The sequence below is a fragment of the Asterias rubens genome, chromosome 7 (assembly GCF_902459465.1).
Source record: "Asterias rubens chromosome 7, eAstRub1.3, whole genome shotgun sequence".
NCBI classification, from domain to species: domain Eukaryota; kingdom Metazoa; phylum Echinodermata; class Asteroidea; order Forcipulatida; family Asteriidae; genus Asterias; species Asterias rubens.
In genome coordinates this window covers 18,684,448-18,711,334 of record NC_047068.1, presented here as the reverse complement: position 1 = coordinate 18,711,334, position 26,887 = coordinate 18,684,448, and the positions used below count along the sequence as shown (strand labels likewise).

Below are 26,887 nucleotides of genomic sequence, written 5' to 3'. Positions count from 1 at the left end.
CTTGTTGAGATTTCAAGTAGAATGTTAGTTTGGGAGAATCTCTATGATGTTATTGAGAGCCTGTAGTGTCAGGTGTCATTTCAATCGTTTTTTTTTTTTTTTTATTTTTTTTTTAATCAAATTTATTATTTTGTGTCACTCGTTTTAATATTTCTTGTTTATATTGATAAACAATAGATTGTTTGAATTTTTGTATGTTCACCTTTCCCTGTATGGTTTCCTTTTTAGAAATACCTACATACTTGTAAACTTGGCAAACAATACTTTGTAAACTAAGGTTTCACCTATACACATAACACTCTGCCAGAAGGTCAGAAACATGTTTCTGTGTTAAAGTGAACACTCTGGAACAGAAACTGGCATCACAAACTTTAAATACCTTAAATAGCAATTACTTTGCTCCATAGTTTTAAAATGTTGAAAGGTTGTACATATCTCGTGTAAAATATCCTTGATGCATGCTCAAAATCAATGGAAGCCCATACCCCCTACACCTCTCAAAGTGTTAAGACTAGTCTTATCTCGAGTTGGGACAGGTTACTCGTCCTCACTTAGGACTAAGTCTTAAGTTTTCAATAACTCCTAAGACTCAGTCTTAAGTTAAGACTGCCTTTGTTAAATCGACCCCTGGTCACTATACCACTGGTTGTTTATCACATGGCGTCCATTTATTCCCTTTGTACATCTGAATCTAATGACCGCATCCACTTTTCTTGTTCTCCTGTCCAGAGATCAGACTACCTGTACAGAGAGGTCGCCAGGGCAACTAAAGGCTTCTCTAACATCCGGATGACCAAATGGCGTCTAGCGACCATCTGGGGCGGTGCTAGTCTACTTGAGGTGTATCTACGGTGCATGGAGGACCTCCTGAATATGGAGGACTGGGATTGGGACTTCTTTATCAATCTCAGCGAGTCAGACATGCCTATAAAGTAAGCACATTCCTCATCTGGTGCCCAGGCCCACAGAACATTGGTGACTTGGGTCTTTGGAAAACTAAAAGCCAAGGCCTTTGTTGCCCTAATCTTGGCCTTGATGCCTGTCAAAAGTTTTGCAGGAGATGCCCCTTGTGAAATGAAAATGACCTTGCCCTCTCAAAGATGAAATTCTAAGCCTGCTCATTGTGTCCGTATTTCATAGTGGGTTTAGCATAAAGCTACATCCCAGCCAAATTTCTTGGGCCATCCATTCCTAATGAAGAAAACCATTGCCTGTCCACTTCCCATTGACAATAAACATTGTCTCCCTGCGCCCCCCCCACACCCCCCCCCCCCCCCCCCCCCGGCTCAATGTTGACTGTAACGCAAAAGAAGACCGCCAATTGTGCCAACATTGAAAGGGGGCAGGGGGGCCAAACGAGTTATGGTCAGGATTGTAGATGCGCTTTGTAAAAGGATGCGCTTTGATCTTTATTTTTGTGTCTTCTAAAATGTGAATGCATTTTGGATGAATAACCATGTTGACGTTTCCACAAATATAAATCAGAGGACCTTATTGAGCTGAGTGGAAAATCTGAAACTCTCAAAATATACTGTACCGATACACTTGAATGATATTTTTCCATGGATTAAGTCATCTTAGTCTGTCCGTGCACGTACCATACACACATCCACTCAAAAGATGTAATAGTAATACTTTAAGTCCTCTGGAAAGCTGCCTGTAGCAATTCCTATTGTGTATGTTCCATTTATTTCATTTAGAATAATGCTTTCTGGGAATATCCACAAAAACAAGCCTTGCTTATGACATATTGCAAATAAATGTCAATTGGAAAGAGAAATTCAGAACTGCTTATCCTACTACAGCAGTACATGCCTGTATGGTAGCAATGGCATTCAGATTTAATGGTTGTGTCTCTTGTTTCACCAGTGACATCACATCATACACATGGCCGTTTTGTCAAGCATCCCTGAAATGCATAATTTTTTTTAATCATGCTAATATTTTGAACTGATTCAACGTAAACAAATTACAAACTTTTACATGGCCTGTGGACAAAGCAGTGTGGCACAAAACCTTCAATGGTTTAATCACTTATAAACAACTGATAAAATATCTTTTTTTGTATTTCACAGGCCCGCCTATGCTTCTTTTTTGAAAGGGCAAGTGTACCAAGGCATTTTCTCTTTAGTAAGAGCAGCCTGCACCAAGACAATGACCAGGGGGGGGGGCATGGAGGCAATGGACCCTTTTCGTAAAAATATGCTGATCACATTCACCCATAAGTACAGACCCGGGGTTGGCAAATCCCATAGAGTTGTGCACTAAGCAGACACACAATCGCATCTGCATCACGCAGCCATTAGCCGTGTACAAAACATCGCAATTTTCCCTTATTTTTGCCAACCAAAATGTTAGTGTGCATAGGCTTTGTGCAATTTACATATTTCATGAAAAGGGTCCATCGCCTTCATTGCCTCCGTGAAGTATCACGTCTAAATGCTCACATTATCCTTAATGAAGGCACTATTACAAAACTTCTTTCAACTCCCTGGGGAGCATACATGTACACCCCCAAGCTGCTGGAATTTGGGCTAAAGGGTTTATCATACCTGTATCAGCCCTCTCCGGTTCCCATATATACACCTGGGTGAAGAGGAGCAATTATGGTTAAATGCCTTCGTGAAGGAGAAAAGTGTAATTATAAGGACTCCAAACTATACTCAAATAGTCTGCTATAGAGTCCACTCTAACGCACACCACATGTACACAGTTGTGCTTTGCATCATTAGACAATTGGGACATTTCCTTTAGGTTTCATTGTTCAGGATTCTCTTACATGTCTATCACAAACTAGGTCAAATTTCATAGCACTGTTTCCTGTGAAATCACAGTGTTCAAGAAGCGTAAAATTCAAAGGATATAGTGGCACTCTGTATGTTTTCCTGTGCGGCAATTGGGTCTTTCCTTGTCAAAGGAAATCATAGAGAAAAGACCTTTCTCTAGGGTCTAATCATCACATCAGTCTTTATGTCTTACAAACTTCACAGTCCATGCTGTACACATTTGTATACATGTCACATATTATCTTAATTTGGGTCTTACCCTTACACATGTGTGTTATCGCTGTATATACATGTACATGTACTCTACTCAGTACCTTCCCAACTTCTGTGAAAACGTCACTGGCATATTACTCTATGGTGAGATTCAAATCCTTGACCTTTGCAACTCTAGAGCAGTGTTTTACAAACTAGACCAGCGAGATTAACTTGTAGCTAAGCTAGAGGCAGTCTCATTGGTCCAGTTGGTACATGTTAGACACTACTCTACAATTGCAAAGGTCGTGGGTTTGAATCCCACTAGAGTAATATGCCTGTGATTTTGTTCACAGAACTCAGAAAAGTACTGAGTATACAGATATATTCCAGTATTATTGTTTTCATTGATATCTAATAACTTTTCTCAACATCTTCTTTTGCAGAACTAATGACTATTTAGTAAGTTTTCTGAGTCGATATCGTAAAAACAACTTCTTGAAGTCCCATGGGAGTGACGATGAAAGGTATTTATACACAATGAAGGAATCTCATTTCTATTTATAGTTGTTTTGTTATCAAGTTGCGGCCAAAATGTTTCTGAGTAGAATGGAGACTTTTGACGCTAGGTGGCAGCAGACTTACCAGGTAAATTTCCATTGTTTACAAAGTTCTTACCATGCAGACAATACTAAAAACAATGGTTGTACCTGGTAAGTCTACTGCCACCAAGCATTCAAAAAAGGTCCCCCATTTGTGTTTGTCGTTTAATTTTTGACGGCCAGGAATGTGGGTTTTTATTCACTGCTTAAATGTGATCTTGAAGTGGTCTGTGTTTCCATTCAAGATGTATATGTTTGTGAATAATCAAAGACCCTTTTGCATGCAGGGTAAAAACCAGTTCATTTAATAGCATGCTGAGCATGACAATCACTGCCTAACCCAGGCACATCATGTCAAAACCTCATCATTTGGTCATCAAATAAAGTAAAGCCTTAATGTCACTTCAACATTTTCTGGAAGTGCCTGATTTTGGTTAAGAGTATCACTTTTTTGTCCAGGCTGTTTGGCAATTCAAATATTATTTTAAAAACACACTTCTTCTTACGTGAGATCTTATCAAGTGGATTGAGGGGGACTTCCCTTCATTTTATAGCAGTTTCCCATCAAGACATATTTTTAGTTGACCTTCCCACTTAAATTCATAAAAAGAACTTCTTCTTTCTGAGTTTACACATTTAAGGGAAGAGGGTAGGGAAAAGACAGTGATGTTATCGTTGCTATCATTTCATTTTACGACCAGTGACACATCTTTAAAAAACAATGAGAGTCGGAATTTATTTCCTCTTCTGTAATGAATAATTTCCCCCTTTTTATCTTGTTTTTTATTTTGCATGACTGTCAATGCAAACAAAGTAATCCAGTTCACTTATTTTACGTCTTTTGATATCAAATTGTTTTCAGTGAATGTGAGCCCTTATAGTAATATTTAAAGGTGTTCTGCTTTATATTTTACTTTGATTAAACTTAAAGCAATTCTGATTTGGACAGGAAAGACAAAAATGGAAAGGTTAAACCGGGGTAAGAATAAAAGTTGGTGACAGGGACAATATTTGGCATTTCATGGGTTTTTCCACAAGCACCATTTGTCCGATTGTAATTTAATCATTGTTTTTGTTATATCATTACTAACGTTTCTAAAACCATGGAATTAACAATAAGTGGAATTTAAACCAGGGAACCAACCATCAGCTTGCTAGACTTGTTGTCTGGTTGATGATGGTACTCAATAGTTAACCATTGGTCATTTTAGAGTTCTAACATTAATATCTGTTTGCTTACTCATCACTTCATTTTGTCCCATTGCACAAATGACTTCCAGCACGCATGTGTTTCTTGTTAACGTTTTAAAAAACTTATTCAAAGCATTAATATGCATCATTGGTTTTGGGAAGCGCCAAATATTTTAGTTTCACCACTATCATCATTTGCTTGGGCTTACAAGAAAACCGCGAATAATGGCTGATATTTCATCAGGAATTTTTGAAAGCTCATTCATGGATGTAACTGTCAATCAGTTTTTTATGACTCTAGACCTTAGTACTGAAAACATCACAGTTTGTTAAATATTTTGTTGAAAAATTTGAAATATTGTCTCTGTGAAACTGTTGGAAATGCAGTACCAACGTTCTCCTTTTAACACTTCATATTTAGTTTATTACAATTCCCACGCTGATGTCAATATTGAAAGAAAAATCTTCAAATATTGACCAGTGTAAAAATCTCGTAGACCAGTGAAATGACAAGCTAACTGGTCCTGCTGGCTAGTCACTGAAAACAAAAAGAGCAACGCTTGACAACCCACTTTATACATCATTTGTAAGCAATGCAAACCATGACAGCATCAAAACCTGGGTCTATTGGTACAAGGTTAACTGCCCATGTATACATGTAATTCTTTCAGGTCTCATAATATCATTTCTGACATTTATTTAAAACAAATAATTGCAGCTGCTAACATTTGGACTGACCCATATTTTTTGTCTGTTGGGCCTGTTGCTTCCCATTGCACATCACCAATGGGTAAGACGCCAGTGGTTTAATCCAAGGTTATTTCTATTTCTCCACCACAGGGTTTTTCACTTACCCAGGTATAATGTCTGTTTGGTGAAGGGCAACCTTGGGTTTTTGTGTGTTCCTGGGAGTTTTTTGCAGTGAATAAAACATTCTAAATTTATCCCCGTTACTACGTAAATTCCTTTTCCTGAATATAACAATATTTCTTTCATACAAGTATATGCACCCTTTAGTTTGGAGCAAATTTTGGTTTGTGCGTTGTTTTGGAGGGTTTCTTGCAGTAAATACACAATTTTAGACTCCTTCCCACCCACTCCTTTCTCACACTATTAATACTGATGCAGTAGACTTCATACTGTCTTTCTTTGAGGTATACACACACTTTGCTCGGGAGCAAGTTTTGGTTTGTGTCAGCGTTTCGGAGGTTTTCTTGAAGTGAATAAGTATGTGTTAATACCTCCCTACCCCTTCAAAGTATACTTTCTCACACTAGTAGTACTTATGAAATAGAATTTTGAAAATCTTTCTTTGAGGTATTACGCAAACTCGGGTTTGGAGCAATTTTTGGTGTTTGTGCTTCAGAGGTTTTCTTGCATTTAATCATTTTCGTTACCCCCTACAAAGTACACTCGTCCACTAATTCATTACTTTTTATGTACATTTTGAACAACCTTTCTTTCCTTGACACCCACCCCAATATTAACCCCTGTTTGGTTTTGGGATCATTTTCACTACCACTCAGAGCTTATCCTTTTTCTGGGTTACAGAGCCATAGACATTGTTGAATTCCATGGATTTACCTGCAAGGTTTATTAAACCATCAAGTTCGTTGTCTCTTGATTTCGTTTTACACAATGACACAACTACATGTAGGTTATGCCCTGTGGGGAAGAGGGTCTTTCAAAAGTTGAACCTCAACAGAGATTTTTGGTTTATGGGAAACACCCTAAATCCATCATATTCTAGATTGCAAGTAATTGACACACCATATCCATGGTGTTTTCTCCAAGCAGTTGTCTGCTCTGCTGGCCAAGCGCCAGGGCCAAATTTCATGGAGCTGCTTAGCTCAAAAATTTGCTTGGCAATGTCTTCCTTGTTAAAAACAAGATTACCAACCAAATTTCCACATGATTTTCAGAATAAGTAAACAACAGCTGAGTAACAAGCAATATGCAACAAATGGAAGTTTAGTTGGTAATCCTGTTTTTATCAAGGAAGCAATTGCATGCTGAGCATTTTTTGTGCTAAGCAGCTCTATGAAATTGGGCCCAGATCTTACAGGTGTAGTAGAATTGGTACTGTAGTCTGTCCACATTACCTATCACAATGTAAAATTGCTCTTGAGTCATTTGGGGGGTGAGTCCATGTCCAAAGTCTGCATCCAGATACATACGCCCGTAGTTGAATCCATGTTGAATCCTAGTCACCTGTGTTTTGTTCTTAGATATTTGAGCTATGTATAACTGCAATTATGCCACTACTGTTTATGTAGTTATTTAATTTATTGTTATTAGGGTCATAAGTTTGTCATTGGTGTATTATTAGCTGAATGTGTCAGGGTCGAACAGGGAACTAAGTTTGTAAAAAACAAACGTTGAGCTAGACCACATGGTCCACCCACCCCTGTCTTCAAATGACTTTGGCCTGTGGATTAAAAACAATAAGGAGAGAGGATGTTGGCAACACATGGGTTGAAGCTACATGCTGGCTTTTTATTATTTTAACCCTGGAGAGATTTAAAGGGAGAGTGCTATGGGTAGATGGTTCCCTGATGTGAAGTAATGACCCAGATGGGAAGTTCTAAGAATTAAATCTAGAACAATACATGCAATATGAGACCAATGAAATAAGTCCAATGAGGTGGTTAGGGGCATAAGTTTGTCATTGGTGTATTATTTGGTGTAGAAACCAAAGTTCGTATTCTTTATCCTAGATGCAAATTTAACATCTATTATATCAATGCGGTACCCGCTGCCAAAACATAGGATTCAAACTGCCTCTATAGCTACCGCGCAATCTCGGTAGTCTAGTTGGTAAGACACTGCTCTAGAATTGCAAGGGTCGTGGGTTCAAATCCCACCTGAGTAATACAGTGTTTGCCTGTGATATTTTGTTCACTGGACTTGGGGAAGTACTGAGTATACAGTGCTAACACACATCAGTGTATGGGTAAAAAATTAATATTCAACAAGGTTGTTTCCTTTTTTAGCCTTTGAGACTGACTCTGCTAGGGTCGAAAAGTCAGGCTGTTAACTTTTTTTCGCAAATTTTTTCGGGACAAACAATAAAGATTAAAGATTTATAGGTAAAATAAAACAAAGATAATTGACAATTTTCCAATAATCTACCAGGGCCAAATTCATATAACATAAGCGGATGTTTTCTATTTATGGAGATCCCATTAGAAGAATCCCATTTCATAAGCATTGCTGCCTGTAAGCAAAGCAAGAAGCCCACTAGCTTGCCAGTGGTTCTTGTAAGCAGATTAGCGATTCAACAGTGCTGGATATTATAAGTTATCACGGAAAAATACAGCGCTTCTGCGTCCCATATCCAATGAGGCTGAAGTGTTTATATCACACTTTTGTTGGATGGACCAATCAGAATCAAGGATTCAAGCCTACTTGAAGATAAAAAAGGTTTATTAAATGTTTACGAAGAAATACTGATAAGTTGGGAGTCTGGTTTGCTTAGTGGTTTCTTTCTCTGCTTTTCACCTTAGTGGACCCCGGTTCAAACCGTATCACAACAGGACTTTTCCCCCAACTAGTCCCCCCTTTCATACCCCATTTGGGATATCTTGGTGGCACTGACCACTAGTCCCCCTTTTCATACCCCATTTGGGATATCTTTGTGGCACTGACCACTAGTCCCCCTTTTCATACCCCATTTGGGATATCTTGGTGGCACTAACCACTAGTCCCCCTTTTCAAACCCCATTTGGGATATCTTGGTGGCACTGACCACTAGTCCCCCTTTTCATACCCCATTTGGGATATCTTGGTGGCACTGACTCCTCACCCCATGCATCTGACCTAACCCTGGATTAACACCGTTTTTTAAAACCGTTCATACCCAATTGGGATAACATGTGTGACCATGACCCTCCTGAGTGCACTACATCTCCCTGGGTATCACCCTACATTACATGTATGCTCTATCCTTTCCTGTTTCTGACTATCTGCTTTTAATATTGACCTTCATTTAACCTCTGACCTTATGCTTGTATGACCTATATAAATAACTCAATCAGGTTTTCATCTGAGTTGTCCACAGATATGTTTTTCAAAAGGTATTGATTGCCATTTTGTTGGTTTCAGAAACCAGACAAAAATTGCTAAGACATGTTTGCGATTACACAATGAGAATATCTTTGAGTTATACTGGGTTCTAACCAATGGTTAATGACTCAACAATTCAATCAGTATGCTCTGACCATCTCCAGGAGAATGCTGGACTCTGTTACTTGTTGCTGCTTATGTACTACTCAAAAAGATATTCACTAGTGGTGTACCGCCAACCTCTCTTGGGCTTTATCCGAATTTGCGTCTGCAGCAACGGCTACGGCTGTTGCTAAGGGTGTTGCCAAAAATGTCCTATACCTCAACGCATGATGATGTGGAAATCTAGCTGTAGCCCTAGCTGTAGCCGCCAACTCGGACACAGCATAAGCTGTACTAATTTACATCATGCAAAGTTTCAAATCCTACAGTTTCTAACGCTGTTTTCTTGATTTCTACCTCCCGCCAGATTCATTAAAAAGCAGGGATTAGATAAGACATTCTTCGAGTGCGACACACACATGTGGCGTCTGGGCGATCGTCAACTCCCTCTAGGAATCACGCTGGACGGCGGATCGGATTGGATCGTTATCAATCGACAGTTTGTAGAGTACTTGATTATGTCAACCAATGAGCTACTGACTGGTCTGAAGCTCATGTACAAATACACACTTCTTCCTGCTGAGGTATTTGAACAATTCGGCATATTTTGTTCACTCTTATATAGAGTGCATTTAAAAGTGGGATCCAATTTGATGACCAATGTGTGCATACACTTAGTTGTGCCCTTTTTTGTGTCTGTAATTTGTTCTAGATGTTTGAGGGCACGATTGTTGGGCTAGTGGTTGAGATACCTGCTAGAAAATGTGTGAATTAAGATATGTGGGTCCTATTTCATGGCTCTGCTTATCCCCTAATTCTGCGCTTACGATCACTGTTCCCCACTTTAGATTGCCTAGTAACATAGAGTACGTACGCACCTAAGCAACAATTTACTGCTAAGCAGTGAAAATGCTTGACGTAAGCTCGGAATTCCCAGTTTTGGTAAGGGGCAATTGTTTGCTTATGGTATAAGCAGAGCTACGACATTTGGCCCTGCAATAAAATGTGGGGGTCACAATGTGGGGGTCACAGTTTTTAATCCCACATGAGTAGTATGCCAGCAGGTTTTACTCCTGCACTACTCGAGAGAAAAATCACACAATTATCACACAATCGGTGTACGGTGAAACCATATTACTATACTGTAAATTATAATACTTCACAGGAGTCAGTCACTTTCAAAAGGACCCTATCTATTGAAAAAAAAAAAGAAGAGTGTATCCCCAAAATTAAATTTAATCTCAGAATCTTTTCTTTAAAGGAACACGTTGCCTTGGATCGGTCAAGTTGATCTTTGAAAAGCGTTTGTAACCGTTTGTTATAAAATGCATATGGTTAAAAAGATGTTTAAAGAGTAGAATACAATGATCCACACACATTTGCCTCGAAATTGCGTGGTTTTCCTTTTACTTTGCGAACTAATACGGTCGGCCATTTACGGGGGTCAAAATGTGACTCCCATAAATGGCTGACCGTGTTTGTCGACGAGGTCAAAGGAAAACCACGCAATTTCGAGTTATACTTTAGTGGATCATTATATTCTACTTTTAAAATATCTTTCAGCATATGCATTATAAAACAAACGATTTTGCTTTTCAAAGACTCGAACGATCCAAGGCAATGTGTTCCTTTAAGATATGCCAGTGCTACAGTTTGTCTTGTCTAAGCTTTGAAATTCCAAGGCAGGCATTCCTTTCTCCTGCTAGTGGTCCACATAATAAGCAAGGCCTGTTTTGTAGGCATTCCCAAAGGGTATTATTATAAGTGATATAATTGTATCCAAAGCTTGCAAAGGGGGCAACAGGTATATTTCCAGCTGATTTATTTATACATTACAAACCATGACATGGTATTTGGACAAGGCAGTAGTAGGCACACATACTAACCACGTACAATAACTTGTTGTGATAGGGTGAGGTACATCTTGTGGTACACTTCAGTGTGTTAAACTCTACGTCGACTTAAATTAGTTGAGTGATCATTCAAATTTGATAAACTGCCTGCTTTGTAAACAATGAAGTGAGGACTGTTGGTGCTCGTTGGGAAGTCACTTTAAATACAATGTGACAATCTCTTTATGTGGGTATGGCAAGATAGAGCCCAATTACATAGCACTGTGGAACTCTGGACTTAAGGCCTGGTCACACAGGCCCCAATAACGAGAACGAAAAAGAAAACGATAAAAATGCATGCCCTCCATTGGTTGAATAAGCGTGGGCGTATTCTGCGTGGAGCAATTCAACCGATCGAGGGTGTTCATTTATCGTTCTCGTTTTGGTTCTCATTATTGGGGCCTGTGTGACCGGGCCTTGAACCTAAAGAATTTGGTAGGTTTCAGGTACCTTAAAAAAATCACAAGCCATTGGAAAATCTGCCAACGTGACAGTAGATAAGTGGTTCACTTACTTGTACTTCCTCTAAAACAGAATTAACTTCAAACTGTGCGGTCTTATAACTCTGGATACATTCACGTGCCTTTGGACAAAATTGTTTACTGACTCAAACATTAAATAGTAATTTATTTTGTACACAAAAATACATTCCCATAGGGACTCCGAAGGTGAAAAGTAAATCTACATCAAAATTAATACCTGCTGCTATATAAAATCTGACCTTGATGAAACCCACCAATAATCCCATTGGACTCTTGCTATTTATCTTCAGTGATTGGATTTGGATAAACTCAGGGTCAAGTTCAGTGTACATGTTCATTTTATTTAAGTGTAACCTAGTACTAGAAACATGTGTGTTTTGACTTAATCTGCTGATGGTATAACATGATGTTCTGCTGTACACAATCCTAATCCTATAGTGGTATTGTGAAGGTGCTTTTTTATGTGTAGCTACCGATTGTGTCTTAAATGTTTAGGCCATAGTGGATTTATGATGTCCTGGTTTCAGGCCTGGAATTTCATCTTTTGGAGGACAATGCCATTTTTATTTTGAAAAGGGCTCTTTCATTTGGAAATCTTTTCAATCTTTGGGAAATTTTGGGGCGACAAGTACAAGACAAAGGCAGCAGAGGTGGGGGCCTCCGTGTGGCCTTCCAGGTCTGAATTTTTATGATGAAAAGCATTATTTCTCAGCGTTAATGATTGCATTTAGATGTGGTTAAAATGAGTAGGTTTCTCCTAATTTGACCAAAGTTGTACTCAGAGAAAGTATTGCTATTTGCAGTTTGCTAACTAACCAAAAGGACCTGTGGTACAAATGGTGTGAAGGTTTAAACCATAGTAGAGTCTTTCTCGTAAGTTGTACATCTTACAAACCTTTGAGTATTTTATAATAAAAAATATCTTGTTATATTGTTTTATTGCAGTCATTTTTTCATACAGTTCTTGAGAACAGTGAACTATGTAAGACCTTTGTGGATAACAATCTTCGGGTGACAAACTGGAAACGCAAGCTTGGATGTCAGTGTCAATACAAGCACATTGTGGACTGGTGTGGGTGCTCTCCGAATGACTTCAAACCAGAAGATTTATATAAAACCAAGGTAAACAATCAACAAGATGGGGATCAGCCGGGAGTTTAGGTTGGCTTAGACTGATCCCCTGTCCCCGGATAAGGACAGGTATTGGCTTTATATGTATTCACATGTATGTCAGATTTAACTGCAAATCTCCAGAACCAGGAAGGTCATGTGAAATGATGTGAGGTCAAAGGTGATTCAAGAGCCTCGGAGATGCCATATGTTCAGGCTAACGCTAAGGTTGGCTCAGTGGTTTCTTTTCCTTCTTCACCTCTTTCGACCCCTATTCAAATCCAAGCTCAGATCGGAGCTTTGCATTTGGCCCGGGTTTTCAGTCCTTACCTGAGCCTTTATTTTGCCAAACCTCGGATTGGGCTCAAGCTCAAGTTACACATAAATGTATGCCTGCCATGGTGCCGGAAGTAGCAGAAACTTTAGGCATTCAGCTGACATGCATGCATATGATGCAATGACTTGCCAACAGGGTAGTAATTACTGTGTTTTAATGGCTTCAAAATAGACTTATATTGTATGTATACTTCTCTAGAACTGTGAATACTGTTTCTAAAAAGCCTTGAATTAACTCTTGGGGCATCAGAAGTTGTATTCCATTAGTTCTACAAGCCTTCTAAGTACAGAGGTCCAATCCATTGCTCTGCCGTGTTTTTCAGCTAGACACTTAGAAATATTCTCAATCATTTTATTCTTCAGACAATAGTACCTTGAATTAAAAATATATAGAGGTTTCACAAAATTTTAAATATGTGTTTTCTTTATTTTTCTCTTTTGTACAGCCTAATCGGCCAGCCTACTTTGCCCGCAAGTTTGAACCAATCATAAACCAAGCTGTTATCAACCAGTTAGACTCTTGGCTGTACGGCTCTTACCCTGTTGGTACCCCGGGAGATCGGTCCTACTGGCAGAGTTTATACCACTACGAGGACAGCTCTACCATAGCTAGTGATGTAGCATTGACTGTTTACCAGTCATTTATAAGACTGATGGCTGCTCATATCAACTTAGTTGCACAGGTAACTTAGTTGCACAGGTTTATTATACTTTCCTTGTTACAGGTATCTTTGGTTTTTTATACCTTTCTTGTAACAGGTATCTTTGGTTTTTATACTTTCTTGTAAGATTTGACTGAATGTATGTCAGAGTTTGGGAGCAAAAATTGTGGGCTAACAGCAGTTTCTCAACCATTTACTAAAAATATATCAGCGGTGTTTCCACCAACCGATCCTATATATCTTATCTTTAAGCTCTTAAAGGCACTGGACACTATTGTTAACTACTCAAAATAAATATTTGCATACAAAGTTACTTGGTAACAAGCAATGGAGAGAGCTGTTGACAGTATTGTGAGAAACGGCTCCCTCTGAAGTAACATAGTTTTTGAGAAAGAAGTAATTTTCCGCTAAAATATTTGGATTTGATTTGAAGACCTTCAGAATTAAATTTGAGGTCTGGAAATCAAGTATCTGAAAGCACACAACTTCGTGTGACAGAGTGTGACAAGTGTGTTTTTCCTATCTTGCAACTTCTAGGACCAGTTGAGCTCAACTTTTCACAGGTTTGTTATTTTGTGCATGTGTTGAGATACACAGAGTGAGAGGACTTATCTTTGACAATTACTAAAAGTGTCCAGTGTCTTTAAACATGTCCTTACAGAATAGCAATTTGTGGAATTGTCACACATTTATTTTAAGTTAATTGATTTGATAAACAATAAACCTGTGCTAAAATGCACTTTTGAGAGAATAAAAGCTTGTGTTATTGACACCAATATTTTTTTTTTAAGTCTCAGAATTTTGTGCCTGTTTTTTATTTGTTTAAATTATTTTATTTTAGGTTTAGTTAATTTAATTCGTTCTTTGCTTTACAACAATGAAGACTATTTTGAATCCCACAAGCACACAAACATATCTCCAAGGAGGGACAAAGTGGATTATTAGAATATTGCTAGGTGCAATACACTGTGCATAACATTGGATAGCTACTACATACTACCAGCAGCATCGTAGATCCATCTACAGATTATAACTATGAAAAATTAATTTGATTTTATGAGTCCAAATTAATTTGTTGGTCATGATCTCCGACAAATTTGAAAATGATCAGATCAGATAGTGGAGCTATTTTTTTATTTAACTTAAAGTACCAGTCCCATTAGACTTTATTGCTGCTCCAATTATTTTATAATACAAAAAATGGGAAATATGTAATATCTGACCATCATTTTTTATTTGCTAATGTTTCATGTTTTGGTTAAATTTAAAAATTGAAAGTAAAACGTTTTATTAGAAAAAGATATGACTGTTGCATTCTTTATATATATATATTTTCTTTAAATACAACCTTAAAACGAAGGTTAACAAATTAAAGGTCCGTTTTCTCCTTTAAATTGTTACTTGTGCGCGTATGGGACACACGCACGACGAGGGGAGGAGGGCTCATCACACTGCATGCTGGCGCGAATTAGAAAAAGAGTATCGGCGGCGGTGTTGATGACAGTGCAGTGTGATACGTGCAGTTGGTGGTGTATTGTCCATATAACTCAATCCAGGTAAATCTGCTGATGACAAAATACAACAAAACGACCGACAGATAAAGCAGATTTTCAACACAGCGTACTGAAATGGAAACATGCAAGGACCGGGGACTTATTTAATGAGGCAAATAAAACAACACAGCACTTTGGTAAGTTTGTGTATATAATTGTTATTTAGGTATTTTCAATTGTATTTTATTTCCTCGTTTGTCGCCGTAATATAGTCTAGTCCGTCGTGCGTAGAGGCCACAGCGTACCGTGTATCGACACTTTGCTTCGGCGTCCCAATCATTGACAGCACTCGGTCTTTTCGTTGACTGCGTTACGTGCTATTTCAGAACAACTGTGTTCGGAAACCGGACCCAGACACCGGTGGAGGTAGAAGTAGCCACATAAAAAGACATTCTGACATGGATGACCGTTTGAATTAAAAGTTATGATTGCATTGTCAGATTGTAGTTTTTGGTCCATCCAGTAAACCACCTCCTACTCCTAAATACTCTATCCACCATGTCCACGGCTCAGTGGATCTTGTACAGTCAGTGAAATGTTATGAAATACAATTGATGGCAAGGTTTTAAAGACACTACTTAGAGACGTGTTTTGAGTTAGGACGTGCAGAAACTGGATGCGAAGGGAGTAACTAAAAGGACTACAACTAAAAGAGACTGAATGTTTTCATGCTTGTGGAGCCAGGTGGTACGTGTGGTTAGCTTTGAAGTGCCATGATACACGGAAGTAGGTCGTCGTCGTATCTCGTATAATAATTTAGTAGCCTTATACAATGTAGTGTAATGTGATGTGTTAAAAACGTGTTTTATATAAACATTATTAACTTTAACACTACATGTAGTTTGAAATCGGGAAGTTTAGTCCTTGCTCTATATAATACCATGAGCACTGCTCAATGAAGAAATACTTAAATTTGTCAGTGTTTACTGTCATACTTATTATGTAATTCTACCTCTCTAAACTAGGCTCTATATCAACACTACAACAGGTTGATCAGAGCCTGTGTGACTTAATATTGCATCTTGGTTTCAGGGAAATAAACATGCCACTAAGTTTCAGAATTTCCTGTTGTAAGATCAACCACCTAGAAGATTCTATTGCATTACAATGTGTGTTGATTTAATATTGAGTTGAACCATGGTTGGTTGAACTAGGTGGACAATAAAGGTAAATCCTTCCTCCATGAGTTCATTCACTTCAGTTTCAGGGAAAAACACAAATCTCTTGTGCAACATTAAAAAAGTTGGAGTTAATCTTCACTACTTGCTTCATACACTTTATTGATTATATTTTTCTCACCAGATGTGTTCCATTCAGGAGTGAATTAAAAATATTAATTTTCATATAAATTGCATTTCTTCGTTGAAATTTTGTAAAAGATTTCCGCATTCTGTCACGAGTGTTTCACTAATCAAAAAAAGGAGTATCTCATTTGAGTAAACTAGAAATTAATTTATTTCATAACAACTGAAAAGGTGGTGGCAATATACTAATTTGTTTCTGAAAATCTAGTATTGAGAGAGGGGCCTAGAGAAGACGCTCTACACATGTAGTTAACTCAGTTAACACCTTCTCTTTCAGGAGATGAATATTTAATATAAACTCTCCAAGACGTTTGCCGCTATGCCACAAGAAGAAAGTCTGAAGTAGAACTTGAAGATGTATTGGCATCGCCTATTAATACTTCTGCTCCTTGTCATCATTGGTGTGTCAGCCACAAATGCTGCGGATCGAGGGATTGAAGAGCATGAAGAAGGGGGTGAAGGTTGCCATGGCGCCCTGGGTAACAATTCTCGCTTCATGGTGGCTAGTATTGAATGGGATGAGGTTCAAACGTCGTATGGAATCTGTATCTGGATTATGATAGCAACTCTAGCAAAACTTGGTGAGTTGAGTTTGTTGTTTAGGTGTGCGGAAGAGGTGGCTTCTTATGATTGATAATCACATCGTTTGATTCTCAAAGAGTTCATTCATTCCAAGTCTATGACAAAACACACAACGTATGTGTTAAAATGTAAAATGAAGATTTAAAATGGCTGGTTTTGTAGTTTTAAGAAAGTTTTTTTTTCAGCTTTCATTTGAGGTGTTTAGGCCTAACAAAAAAGTTGTGAGTGATGTACACTATGGCAAAACGGTAGGAAACTAAAAGTAAGTTGTTGTCTCGATCCTGACGTTATCCCACATACACAGCCACTACGCATATTTTTTTATACAAACAATAATTGCATGTGAGTAGTTTGTTAATCTATTTTATTGTTACAAAAACAGTTCTTGGTTCTTGGTTGGTTTTCCTCCAAAATTTATGATTGAGTTTTGACTGGAGGTAGTGGAGGGTCATACGGAGGATACAGTGAAAATGCACTTTAGGTTTTTAGTATCTAAAAAAATTAAAATACACTAGTATGTATTTTGTGCATTGTCTGGGGCGCATGCAAATTTTGTCTCATGTCTTATGTTTTCTGCCATAATGAGCCAGCTCATCATGTTCTTGAAATCATCCATTGAGGCTGACACTGGTCTAAGAGGTCCTTCTCTCTCTCTATGCTTGATGTAGAAATAAGCACAAACCATCAATCATGCCATCCAATGAACTAATGAATCGTTCCGAATCAGCCGCATTGTCAATTCATTCAGAGAAACAATTCTTAAAAAATAAAAGGTTTGATGAGAAGTGGGTCGTGCAACTTTAACAGATTACAAAACAGACCACTCACTTTTAAAATCATGAATGAATATTGAATTTTCTCAATTTAGTTTTAAAAGATGGATTTTTATAACATTGAGAGTGCTTATAAATGCCATATTATTTTCATTTATTTATTTATTTGTTTTTTGTGGAGTTTGTTTTCCCTTTGTGCAATTGCACTACAAAGTGAAAACTGCGATAGCCTTGTGTTTTGTGAGATTGAGCTACCTGATACAGAGGCCTCTTTGTAGACAATTGCCTCTATCCCTCTGGTTTTTGCCCAAGTGGTGCGTTGCCTATAATAGTTTCTTTTGACTCCTCCATAGTGTCCTTACTTGGGAAAAAATTGCCACATCCTTACAAGAAAACAGTGCATTTAAGGACTGAGTATATTTAGCAAAGACTGATTCAATGTGGAAATGTCACGGTTTAATATTTCATGTCAGATTGGTGAGTTATATTTAGACAATTATGACAGGTGCTAGGTGTCTAGATTAACAGGGAGGCTAATTTGTTCCAACCCCTTTGACATTTAGTAAATTCCGTACATAGGATGTCAAATCAACCTACTTTACAAATCTTGCATGTATACTTTGTATCGCTTCACTGTTTGTCAAAAGAGAAGCGTGATACACATGTAGGTTAAAAGTACGATGATGTGCCTCATTTAAAAGTACATGTTCACTTTCTCTTTTGAAGCCCAATGTCTTTAAAGTATTTGCCACCAACTGAGTTTTGAAAAGTAATTTCTTTTCTTCAAATACTGAAATTGAGTCAAGCCATTTGATACTTGATGGGGACAACAGAGGAATTGTCTCAATGCCCCTGGTCCACTGCCTTGAGGCCCCTTGAAGTGTTACTGTACAAATGTAAATTGCCCTTACACTTATGTAGAGATTTTGTCCTTTACTGAGAGGAAACTGCCTTGACCTTACAAGAAAGAAACATGAAGACAAGTAGGTCAAAACAACACAAAGAAACAAAGAAAGTCTTGAGATGAAAAGAGAATTGATCAATATCAAGTAAAGTGTCCTCTACTAAGTTTAGGGTTTTGTGTGATTGACTAGTTTCAGTGTTTCCCAGGTTACAGTCAGGCACTGTTCTTGCTTAGTTTGACTTTCTGCTTGTATGTAAAGTACCTTTAACTCTGGCATTCAAGCTATTTTGATTTTCAAAAGCTTATTTTCAAAGACAACCCTTTTAACCTCCTGTATCTTGTTTTGAGAGTGCCTGACTATGGCCTGACATAACTGTAAGTCATTCACTATTTGATAAACACTTGAAAGCTGATCGGTTCGCTGCCAATAAGATGGATTGATTTTGGTTCACCCATAAAGCAACAATTATGCCGCTGGCTGTAGGAATGGGATCTAGTATATAAAATAGCAAGAAGGCATGTTGACAGAAGTTCTAAAATAACTGCATTGTACAGTATAAGAGTGATTGAGATTGAATGAGTGAACTTCTCTTTGCAAACATTGTATTTAAAAAAAAGTAAGAATATTTGGATACAGTTTCCTCAAATTTAAAATCACTAAGCTCAATTATTTTGTTTTTAGTTTATACAGGAAAAGTTAATCGATGCAGTGAGTTTGCCGTTATAAATTCTTCTTGGGAAAAAACATCACTTCTTCAAAGAAAATTTTTCCTGCACATGGTTTCACTTACAAATAATATTTTCAATTATTTTATTCACTCTCACAGCTTAAAATCCGACTTAAATTAAAATATTGATAGCTGAAAATAATCCTGACAGTTTCAGTCACATGTGACGCTACATAAGACTAAATGTCTCTGTTCATTAAAGTTTATCACTCAATCAAATCCAAATCTGCAATGACAGTTTTTGCAACATCATCTTATCTCTCACAGTGTATTCTTCACATTTCTACCCATCCTAGTTCAATGTCAATGCTGTAGCTTGCATGGCTTGGTGACTGGAATGCATAGCATGCTGGCTCATTGATTTAATTTGTGTGAAGCCTTGGTGAGGATGTCTTCTGACATTTCTCTTTCCATCACCATGATCTTGATACTGAGTGTCTTCTGACGTTTCTCTTTCCATCACCATAATCTTGATACTGAGTGGCTTCCATTAACTTGTGTGGGTAATCCTCCTAGGGATTTTAATGTTTTGTTAAAAAGGTCAACTTTTGTGCCAACCCAGATTCTGTTACACATAAGATGTAAAATAAAAACAATAAAAAGAAAGAAAACCATAGGCCTACATGTGGATGTTATAAAACATAATTTATACAAGAATACTTCGTCAATAATTTACAGGGGTTAAACAGTAAGCAGTGCAAGAACAAGGCCAACCAAATCCTTGTGTACTTCACTTTAATCTCTCCTGCAAAAGTTCAACCATATTTTACAATAATGCATTTTTCATCAAGAATTCAAGAAGAATTTGACTTTTTCATAATATATATGCAACATATATTTGCCTTGAAAACTAATTTAAAAAATCATGTTTAAAAAACTTGCACATCCTTACATTGTTTGATCTGTCATCTTCTCACATGGACACTTATATGCACACAGACATTGCAACAGTGTCATGTATCTATGGTTACTAGGCAACCACTGCCAAGCAATCTCCAAAATCATTCAATTTGTAATTTGCAGGCCTATATTTACAACTTGTTTTTTTTAAGGCCTAGAAAGTTATAGGGTAAGATTCCCACACGCACTTTGAATCATATTTTTAAATCCATTTATGAATTAGGCTACTGTAGACTGGGAAGGTTTTCAGTTTAAAGGGTTTATGTAACTTTTGTAGGACAAAAAACACAATGTCTACAGATTTACACTAAACTTACACAGTTTGAAGATAATGATAGTAGAAAGCTTCCCTGAAAATATTACGTGCTGAGGTGCTGTAGTTTTTGAGAAATGAGTAAAACAATGTAATGAAAATAATTTTCGTCTCATGAGACGAAAATTATTTTAATCATTTACAAATATTTACTAATTTCTCAAAAACTACAGCACCTCAGTAAGTAATATTTGAAGGGAAGCTTTCCACTATCATTATCTTCAAACTGTGTAAGTTTAATGTAAATCTATGGACATTTTGAAAAAGTACCCGAATCCTTGAATCATGGAGGAAGGAACTTGTTGAAAAAAAACCTAAAATATATTTTATTTTATTTTCACTTAGATTATTGGCTCTCTCCTGTGTTAAGAATCTATGCAAATAGATTTGACAAGCTCAGAACATTACATTATGATTATGTAACCCCCCCCCCCGCCCCCTTAATTCAAAACAAATCTCTGTCTAGACTGTTACCCAAAGGCATTTATGCAGCAAATTAAAATTGTATATTGAATACAGTAAGTGTCATTTTTATATACAAGTTGTCCTTGTAGTAGTACAGTGAAAAATATGAGAATTCAAATACATGGTACAGTCATGTTTACCTCCATGGTACAGTGTACTTGGAAATCAGCTGGTGTTTAAGGGGAACTTTTCTTGAATTTGTCAATGAATTTAACACAATTTTCCCTGTGGGGTTTTGCAGAGGGACAAGTTTGTTAAAAACAAAAATCATCACATTCTTACGACTATGCTGGAATGTCTGAATGTGCTATACACATCCTGATACTGAATGGTTGACTGTTTAGAATGAACGAACTCCCCCCTAAACTCCGACAACTCACTACATATTCCAGCTTCAAAACCCATTTGAAAACTTATTTGTGTGCTTAACTATATTCTTTGCATTCTGGCTTCGGCATCTCTCCTGCGCCAGGAGTGTCTTTTAGACAGACATGGCGCATTATAAATTGCCACTATTATTATTATTATTATTATTTATCATTTAAGGTTCAAGCATAGATCACCCAAGCTCCAGTAAAGCACTAAAATTAATATTCCCCATGATTTATGGTATCCAAAACCAGTTGCCAGTCCAAGCATTCTTTAGCCTACCATTTCTATTTGACCTTGATTTTGCCTTCAATGGAAATGCTGTGTCATTGCATAAATAAACACTCATTGAACTGAATAAGAATGTTGATGAGAGAGATAAATTTATGAGCTATGTTTGAAACGCCACACTACAGAAGTCCTTTCAAAAGTTCTTTGCAATTTCAGCGTTTTTTATTGCTCTGAGCAAAATTGATAGTGGCCTAAATATTTCGTTGTAGCAGAGTTTTTTCGAAACATGTGCCAAGGCTATTAAAGGAACACGTTGCCTTGGATTGGTTTGTTATAAAATGCATATGGTTAGAAAGATGTTTTAAAAGTAGAATATATGATCCACACAAGTATCACTCGAAATTGCACGGTTTTCCTTTTACGTCGCGAACTATCACGGTCGGCCATTTATGGGAGTCAAACTTTTGACTCCCATAAATGGCCGACCTTGTTAGTCGACAGGGTAAAAAGAAAACCACGCAATTTCGAGGCATAGGGGGCCTATTTGTGTAGATCATTGTATTCTACTTTTACAATATCTTTCTAACCATATACATTTTACAACAAACGGTTACAGAACGCTTTTCAAAGACCAACTCGACCGATCCAAGGCAACGTGTTCCTTTAAATAACAGCACAACACACACTACATAGCGGTCTCCATAGTGTATTAAAAAACAGAAGCCAGTCAGGTGGAAAGAAGTGAACTGAAAAGAGATACAGACATAAGCCCGGTTCATACTTCCTGTGAATGTGAATGCGATACAAATGTTGACGTCACAAATTCGCAACGAATAATTTGCAGGGGTTGAGTTGTGCCCAAGTCTCTTGCCAATACATTGTATCTCAGCGAAAACAGAGTTGTGATGGCAAATTCACGGCAAATTCGCATCGCATTGCATTCGCAGGAAGTATGAACCAGGCTAAATTCAGGCAAATTTTGTTTCATGAGCATCGGTCACTGTCCAACATTTATCATCACAGCATCACACTGTTACAAATAAAAATGGTGTATTTTTGTCAAAATAATTTGTTTTAAAAATGTCCTTGGCAACTTAATGTTTACCAATTATTAGGTTTTTTCCCCACGTAAATACACAAATAGGCCTGCTAGATGTAACTGCCGTGGAAACAGTCACAGCATTGCAGATTTGTCCAAAGTCAAGCATCCTATATGTTGACATGGACTCCTATATTAAAAAATTTGTGTCACTATGTCAAGGATAGAAGTTTATAGGATGTTCTAATAAATGTTATGTGTGCACTTTGTGTTGAGTGACATAAAGGTTGTTTAATATCAGAGCGTTATTTATTATCTTATCATTAGTTGACTGAAGTACATTGTCACTGTTGTCAGATTATATTTACTTAATAAGAGATTATTAAAATAATGAACAGATTAATAAATCATAGTCGTGTCTATTCCTGATTGATCATCAGGTGAAACAAAATGCCCTTAGGCTGACACTGTTTATTCACCTGTAACACTTCTGGTCTGTTCAAGCATAGAGACTGGCAATTGTCTGAAGATTGATTCAATCCACTGAACAAATACTGCAAGTCATGATGCTTCAGCATATGTCGTTGTTGATAGAAAACTAGTCAAGAATTAGTAGTCTTTTGAATGAGAGAGTGAATATGAAGCTGGAAGGCTAAAGCCATAGAAACAGAGCCTAAGGAAGTTAAAAAGAAACACATATTTTATTGCATCACAATTGAAATAAATCACCATGAGCCCTGGAGGATGTAATGAAAGTTTAACCAGAAAAAAGGCATTAGGCTGTAAACAACTGAATTGAAAATCATTTTTTAAGAAACTAATCAGAACATTGATAGGTTTACTTTTCATAAAAAGTAGGAAGGTAAGAAATTTGGAAAACAATACTTTGGGTATAATTCTAGCTCAACACAAATGTCAGTAGTGGTGCAATCTTGTTTTAATCTGAGCCACTTTATTGCATACAACTTTCTTGTACTTCAAAATTACTAAAACTGCTAGAGCCAGCCAACCCCTTCTGCCATTAGGCACTGCACTGGACTAAATGTAATATTTCTGAATCTAGATACAAAAATGGAGTTTGGATAATAATGTTACTGGTAGATTGGTATACATCATTCAACAATCATCATCTACCCATCATCGAGATATCAGACAAAAAGTCATATAATCAGACAATATTGACGAATACTTGAGAGAGAGATTCAAAGTTGATAATAAATAATAATAATTGATTGATGATCAACCACAGTGCCTACTGACCTGTCTGTTGCTGCACAAAGTGCATACAGAGCTTGGATGAATACTTCAGGCGTGTATTTACTGGACTGAGGCCACTGGACTGAAGCCAGTGGATTTAGCAGTGGGCTAGTGAACTAATGATCATAGTTTAGGTGGGTTTGTGTTTTTGAACTGAATAAAAATTATACCAAAGTTCTCTGTAAATCTTGACAAACTAAAATTAAGTCAAGATGACGTTAACTTTTAGTCTGGTAAATATCTCCAAGTCTTATGAAACAAGTCTTATCTTAGGAATAGTGCTTGTTCAAATAAAAACATTAAAGTCTGTAGAAATTTATTCCTCATTTTGATTACAATTTCTCTTGTTAATTAAAAAACATTAAAGTCTGTAGAAATTTATTCCTCATTTTGATTACAATTTCTCTTGTTAATTAAACAAATTCTGCTCCAGTAAAACATTTGAGCATACCCTGAGATAGAATAAGAGTAACTACCTGTAGTCAGGTGGATTTCACATTTAAGCATACCCTGAGATAGAATAAGAGTAACTAAGACCTGTAGTCAGGTGGATTTCACATTTAAGCATACCCTGAGATAGAATAAGAGTAACTAAGACCTGTAGTCAGGTGGATTTCACATTTAAGCATACCCTGAGATAGAATAAGAGTAACTAAGACCTGTAGTTAGGTGGATTTCACATTTAAGCATACCCTGAGATAGAATAAGAGTAACTAACACCTATAGTCAGGTGGATTTCCCCCTAAATTTGAGCCATGCATACACACTTAGTACCTGATTCTTAGAATAAGCGAAGTCATCGAGTATCTTAATATCACTAGAATTATGTCATGCATCAACGCATCCCTAGAATATTCATCATGATACTGTCGCCATGAATGCATGCACTTATGCCATGAAATGATATTATATTTTTATAAGCTGTTAGAGGATAAAGTTTGGCATACTCACTTATTAAAGTGAAATTTGTTTAAAAAATAATTATGTAATTAACAGGTGGCCAGTTTCTAGGTAATCATCTTCAAGAGTTAAACACAGTGAGTGTTCACATTTTAGTTTTCATGATATTTTCTTGGACAGGTTTTAAAGGCATGCACAAGGAAAGAATACCAATTGTACTAACAAATTGTTGGCTGTGGTATTTCGTTTTTTGGATCCGGTTCAGAAAATTGACAATTGTCTCATACAATCATAATAGCACAGTACATGAACCAGGATATAAAAATTTGAGTTTTGTATATATATTTTTGATTATTTTTCATAACGGGCCTTAGGTCAGTCTCAAAAGTTTCTGATCAGCAGAGTTTGGGTTGGATGCCCAGTCAGTCTTAAGTCCTTGAGCAAGGTCTATAGCTTCTGTCATGACTGACTGTAAGCCACTACCAGGATTTTGATTGTGCTCGTAAAAACAACTCAGAAAACTCATTGTGGAAGAGTAGGCGTTAACCTTGTTTCTGGTTCACATATCGTTCAAGTACCCTTTAAAGCCATTGGACCCTTTCGGTAAACAGTATTGTTGTCCAAGTCCCACACTTCGTGTATCACAACTTCTATATCTAACAAACCTGTGAAAATTTAGGCTCAATCGGTCATCGGAGTCGGGAGAAAATAACGGGAAAACCCACCCTTGTATCCGCGCGTTTCGCCGTGTCATGACATGTGTTTAAAATAAATCCGTAATTCTCGCTAACGAGAATTTATATTGTTTTACTGTTTTCTCAAAAAGTAAAGCATTTCATGGAATAATTTCAAGAGAAGTCTTTTACCACTACCTTCTGAACCCTGTAAGTTATTTGTAAATCTGTGAACTTTTTTTTTTTTCTGTACCGAAAGGGTCCAATGGCTTTAAGTTCATGTTTACAGGTTTCCTCAGGCTTTTGAGCTACAAAGCATCTTTGGTTTCATACCAAAAGCTTATAATAATGTTACCATTGTCAGATAATGTTTACTTTTTCTCGCACCAAATAATGAAAGTAAACATACATACAGTATGCAGGGGTCAGGTGATAATTGCGATCATGAATTTACCTTTATACTGAATTTATACCAGGAAGTACATCACATGTTTTATGTTTGTTGATCTCTTTGACCCTGTGTGACATTTCACCAGTAGGAAATGTTGACAGTTTGCAAAACACCTAATTTTTTAAAGTGAGACACTCATTTTGTTCTGTACATTTCAAATTTTTTAACTGTTTTTGAAATTTCTTTGATGAAAACCATCATGTTTTCATTCTTCACGGCATATTTTAATTGTTCATAAAAATAAAAGATAAAATAGTGATGATAAGGTCTAAATTGACAGTTTAAGTTTAGAGGTTATGGTCATGAAAAGATTGAGTAGAAATTTAGATTTTCCTCATATAGATTAGAGAATGGTCTTTACTAAAGAAGGGCTACTTGGCCATTACAAGATAAACATCAGTCATGGTAAATGTACATTGCATTCTTGTACACTTGACTCCTTCACTTTGGCTACCGTCCTTGAGCAAGAAAATTTCATTAAAATATTTGTTTATCTAAGGAGTTTTAAAGTGATTCATGTCTAGTGTGTTGTGTAATCTGAAGCCAAAATCTGACAGAAGTAGATATGGGGAATAGTTCTGGAGAACTATTCAGGAGAATTCAGGAGAACACTTGTGCACATACATGGATTCCTGAAGCATGTGTAATGAATTAAACTTAGTTTGTAAATCTCCATCCAGTTTCCCATCTCCTTTCTAAACAAACTTTCCAAATGGAGCTAGAGCTTTGTATCAACGCCCAGACCTGGAAAAAACCCTTGACACCCACAAGCAATTGCCGTGGTGCCCTGTGCTTTTGCTGTGGTGCCCCTTGCAGTCCAATTATACAAATTTATATTTTCCTCGAGGAAAAGTGCTGTTTTCCTTCAGAGTGAAGTTCAAGTCTCTGAGCCAAAACATTGTATTGATTTCTGAAACTTGGAAGTGAATTATGACTATTATTGGTAATTTCTTGTTTCAATTCTTTGCAGGTTTACATTACACCCCCTCCCAGAGCTTCTCCCGAGAGTTGTCTACTCATCATT

General features: G+C 37.1%; 1 protein-coding gene across 3 annotated transcripts in view; it reads left to right on the top strand.

The window, feature by feature from the left end:
• Window positions 1–26,887, top strand: part of LOC117292283 (xylosyltransferase 1-like) — a 75,264-nt gene that overhangs the window by 43,970 nt on the left and 4,407 nt on the right. Inside the window, exons 5-10 of one of the 3 annotated variants that reach the window (XM_033774283.1) lie at window positions 730–932; window positions 3,425–3,505; window positions 4,530–4,559; window positions 9,306–9,522; window positions 12,258–12,434; window positions 13,205–13,441. In XM_033774283.1, the coding sequence (XP_033630174.1) occupies window positions 730–932; window positions 3,425–3,505; window positions 4,530–4,559; window positions 9,306–9,522; window positions 12,258–12,434; window positions 13,205–13,441 (945 nt within the window). Of the gene's footprint in view, window positions 1–729; window positions 933–3,424; window positions 3,506–4,511; window positions 4,560–9,305; window positions 9,523–12,257; window positions 12,435–13,204; window positions 13,442–26,887 lie in introns of all 3 variants that reach the window. The other 2 variants (XM_033774282.1, XM_033774284.1) reach the window with 2 other exon arrangements.